This window comes from Volvox carteri (genome assembly GCF_000143455.1).
Source record: "Volvox carteri f. nagariensis unplaced genomic scaffold VOLCAscaffold_159, whole genome shotgun sequence".
NCBI classification, from domain to species: Eukaryota; Viridiplantae; Chlorophyta; class Chlorophyceae; order Chlamydomonadales; family Volvocaceae; genus Volvox; species Volvox carteri.
Window position 1 is genome coordinate 15,724 of NW_003307702.1, and position 3,105 is coordinate 18,828.

The 3,105-nt window shown below is 57.8% G+C and overlaps 1 protein-coding gene across 1 annotated transcript in view; it reads left to right on the forward strand.

The window, feature by feature from the left end:
- The window catches only part of VOLCADRAFT_100799 (uncharacterized protein), a gene marked incomplete at both ends in the record, with an annotated part of 11,202 nt that overhangs the window by 1,295 nt on the left and 6,802 nt on the right, over positions 1-3,105 (forward strand). The window contains 2 exons of the mRNA XM_002959312.1: positions 2,251-2,271; positions 2,505-3,009. Of these exons, the coding sequence (XP_002959358.1) occupies positions 2,251-2,271; positions 2,505-3,009 (526 nt within the window). The remainder of the gene's footprint in view (positions 1-2,250; positions 2,272-2,504; positions 3,010-3,105) is intronic.

Here is a 3,105-nt window from a genome sequence, read left to right on the forward strand (position 1 = left end):
CACAAACACTGGCCGCTGCCCTTCACTCTCCCTGATAGCGTACCTATAATACTCGGCCGGGGTTCCCTCCAGGCCCGCGGACAGGCTATGTTGCGCATAGCCTTGAGACCGCTAACAATTTCGCCCTCCGTAAAATCCTTGTTAAGCCAAGCAACTAATTCCTGTCGGTGCATCACCCGGTCCTCATCCTGCCATTTAAACTGGATACCCTCGTTGCAGCCTTGCCTCGCGTTTCCCGCACCATTAAGCACCTTGGAAAAATGCTCGGTAAAAGCATTAATATCTGAGATCCAGCAAGGAGGCGGTTTTCCCCCACGCAGCCATGTCCACAAGCCGCGTGGGTTGGACAGGGTGGCCTTAATCCTCCTCCGCATATTTTCCATTTCGGTCTCCTGAATAGCGGCCTTCCTAGTAGCCTCCTTGAAGACACGGTGCTTGGCCTTCCAGGTAGCCCTATGAATGTCCGGCAGCTTGCCCGAGGCGGAGTCCCTGATCTCCTTACGGAAACTCATCATATCATTCCATGCAGCGGCACAGTCCTCGTTCCACCAGTCACGCTTCACAAAATTCACCTTTTTACCCGTGCGACGCCGAACATCTCCCTAGCACACGTCCCGATTAGGGTGCGCAAGTCATTCATGCTTTCATCACAAGAGGCCCCTTCTCCTTGAGTTATCCTGTCCTCCCCACCTTACACACACACAGACACACGCACGCACACACAAGCACCCTCTCTCTTCCCAACGTATCCACCCACCTTGTCCACAGCCACCCTTCGCCCCTTCTTCCCCCCAAGAACACACACACACACACAGGTACATGAGCGTCTACTCATGTACCTGTAACACGGCTCGTTCCACAGGCTGCCGTACCCCCATGATGCGGCAGTTCAGAGCGTCGCAAACTTGGTGTTTGGAAGTTGCCATCATAGCGTAACTGCAACTGCGAGAAAGCATACGTTTTTCAAATATGCTTTGCACCATCAACATTGCTGACACGAAGAGGGAAGGTCTTTGGCCCAAACAACAAATCTTTCCTGGGAATGAATTCACACAGCGAAAGTGCTCGAATGATCGAGGAGGGATCGTGGCCAGCTCTGCAATGTGAAATTTGAAGCCGAGAGCGTCTCGGTGCGTGCGAGCACCGTTGTTTCACGTGAAGTGAAGTTGTGTTTCAGCTATTTTCGGTATTATCTGTTGCTTCTGTTAACTGAAATTTTGTTACCCGTTTGAGAATTACTTTGGTAACTGGGTTGTAACCGTATGTTCATGTCACGGAACCAAGGGTCATTTGCATTTCACTCCCCAGACTCCAGACAGCGTTTACAAACCTATCTAACCAACACTTGGAGCTCTAAATATCTCATCGCATCTCTTCCTTTCGCTTTCATGCTTTATGCGTGCGTCCAGTTACACGCGGCCGGCGGCGTTTGTGAAGTAGTAGGCTGCTGCATGCTGAACCACCGAACAGCCAGCAGCGCTTCCAACACGTTGCCTGGCCCTCCGCTTTCCGGACACCATCACACAGAATACCATATTACCATCAACTTTGAATTGGATGGGAGCGGCGCTATGTCGTTGCGTCTCGTGCGGCGCCCAAAGCAATGCCGCTCGCCCCGATATTGCCGCCAGCACCGCAACTTTTGCCAGCAGCAAGCCAAATCAAATCCGCGATCCTCCTTAGCAACAGCAGCAGCTAAAGTCGCACCGACTGCGGACGAGTCCGAGGGGGCACAGCCCATGGGTCCTTCCAGCGCACCTCAACGTCAGTTCGGACCTTTCGGCCACCAACGCGCAGCACCTTTGCCAGCTTCCCGCCATTCGCGAAGATTCGTCATCGTCCTCAGCTGTGGCTGCCGCGACCGACTCCCTTAGCCTTAGAGCTGCAACGGCAGGCCTTAGCGCAGCAGCAGCAGCAGCAGCAGCAGCAGCAGCAGCAGCAGGAGCTATTAGTCGTAGTACGAAAGGGTCGGTCGCAGGAGGAGGAGCAACAAGAGCAGGCGCAGGCCCCAGTTCAAGCATTCCAACGCGAAGCCGTCCAGCAGAGGCAAGTACGGCCAAGGGACCTGCCGCTGGTCGTCAGATGAAGATAATGTTTCGCAACGAAAGTATTTTTTAAGGAGATACTTCACGAAATTTAGTGATTTACAAAGTCTTGTCGTGTCGAAGCCTAATGTTGTGGCGCGGTGTTGTGCGGTGTTGTGCATTCCTTTGCTCGTCTTCCCCCCCTCCCTCTCCCCCTCACCCCCAGCTCCTTTCAGCATGTGGTCGGGTGCGGCCGTCTCCACCCTCTCCGCCTTCTCACAAACCGTGAGGTCGCTTCCAAGCTGCCATCCAAGTCCTCACGGCGCCGCCAGGGCCCAACACCCGCCTGCCTTGTCGGGCGGCGGCGGCGGCGGGAGCGGCGGCGGCGGCGGCGGATCTCACAGGCAGTTGCTGACGTCAATGTCGTCGATCTCGTCCACTACTACCGCCGCCCCACCTGCCACCGCCGTCGCCACGCAGTCGCCGCCAGCGCCGCCGACAACTCCCGTACAGCCGACAGCTCCCTTGTCGGGCGGCGGCGGCGGGGGCGGCGGCGGGGGCAAACAACAGTAACAACAACAACAACAACAACAACAACAACGATAACAGCAACAACAGCATCCGCAACCACGCTGCAGCAGCGGCACTGAACGCCGGCGGCGGCGGCGTGGAGCCCAGTTACACACCGGATTCGTCCACGCCAAGATCCGGCTCCGTCGGCAATGCACAGGTCAGCTACAGCTCCGCCGGCGGTGCCGCTACTGGCGGCACCGCCGCCGTCGCCGCCGCTGCCGGCGGTGGTGGCGATGACTTGTACTCCTTTGAAACGACAGGTTCGGGACGGTCGGCAATGGAGTACCAAGCCATGACGTCAGCGCTGCCGCCGCCGCCGCCGTCGCCGCCACCGACGGCGACGTCGGTGCCCGCGGGCTCAGAGGGCATCGCGGGGTTTACAGCACACGCGGACGATAACACGATACGGCAGGTGGGGGCTGGGAGGGAGGTGGTCGATTGCTGCGGGGTGTGTGGGGGGCCAGTAGGTGGGGGTGGGGGGTGGGGGTAGTCGGGGGGAGGGGGAGGG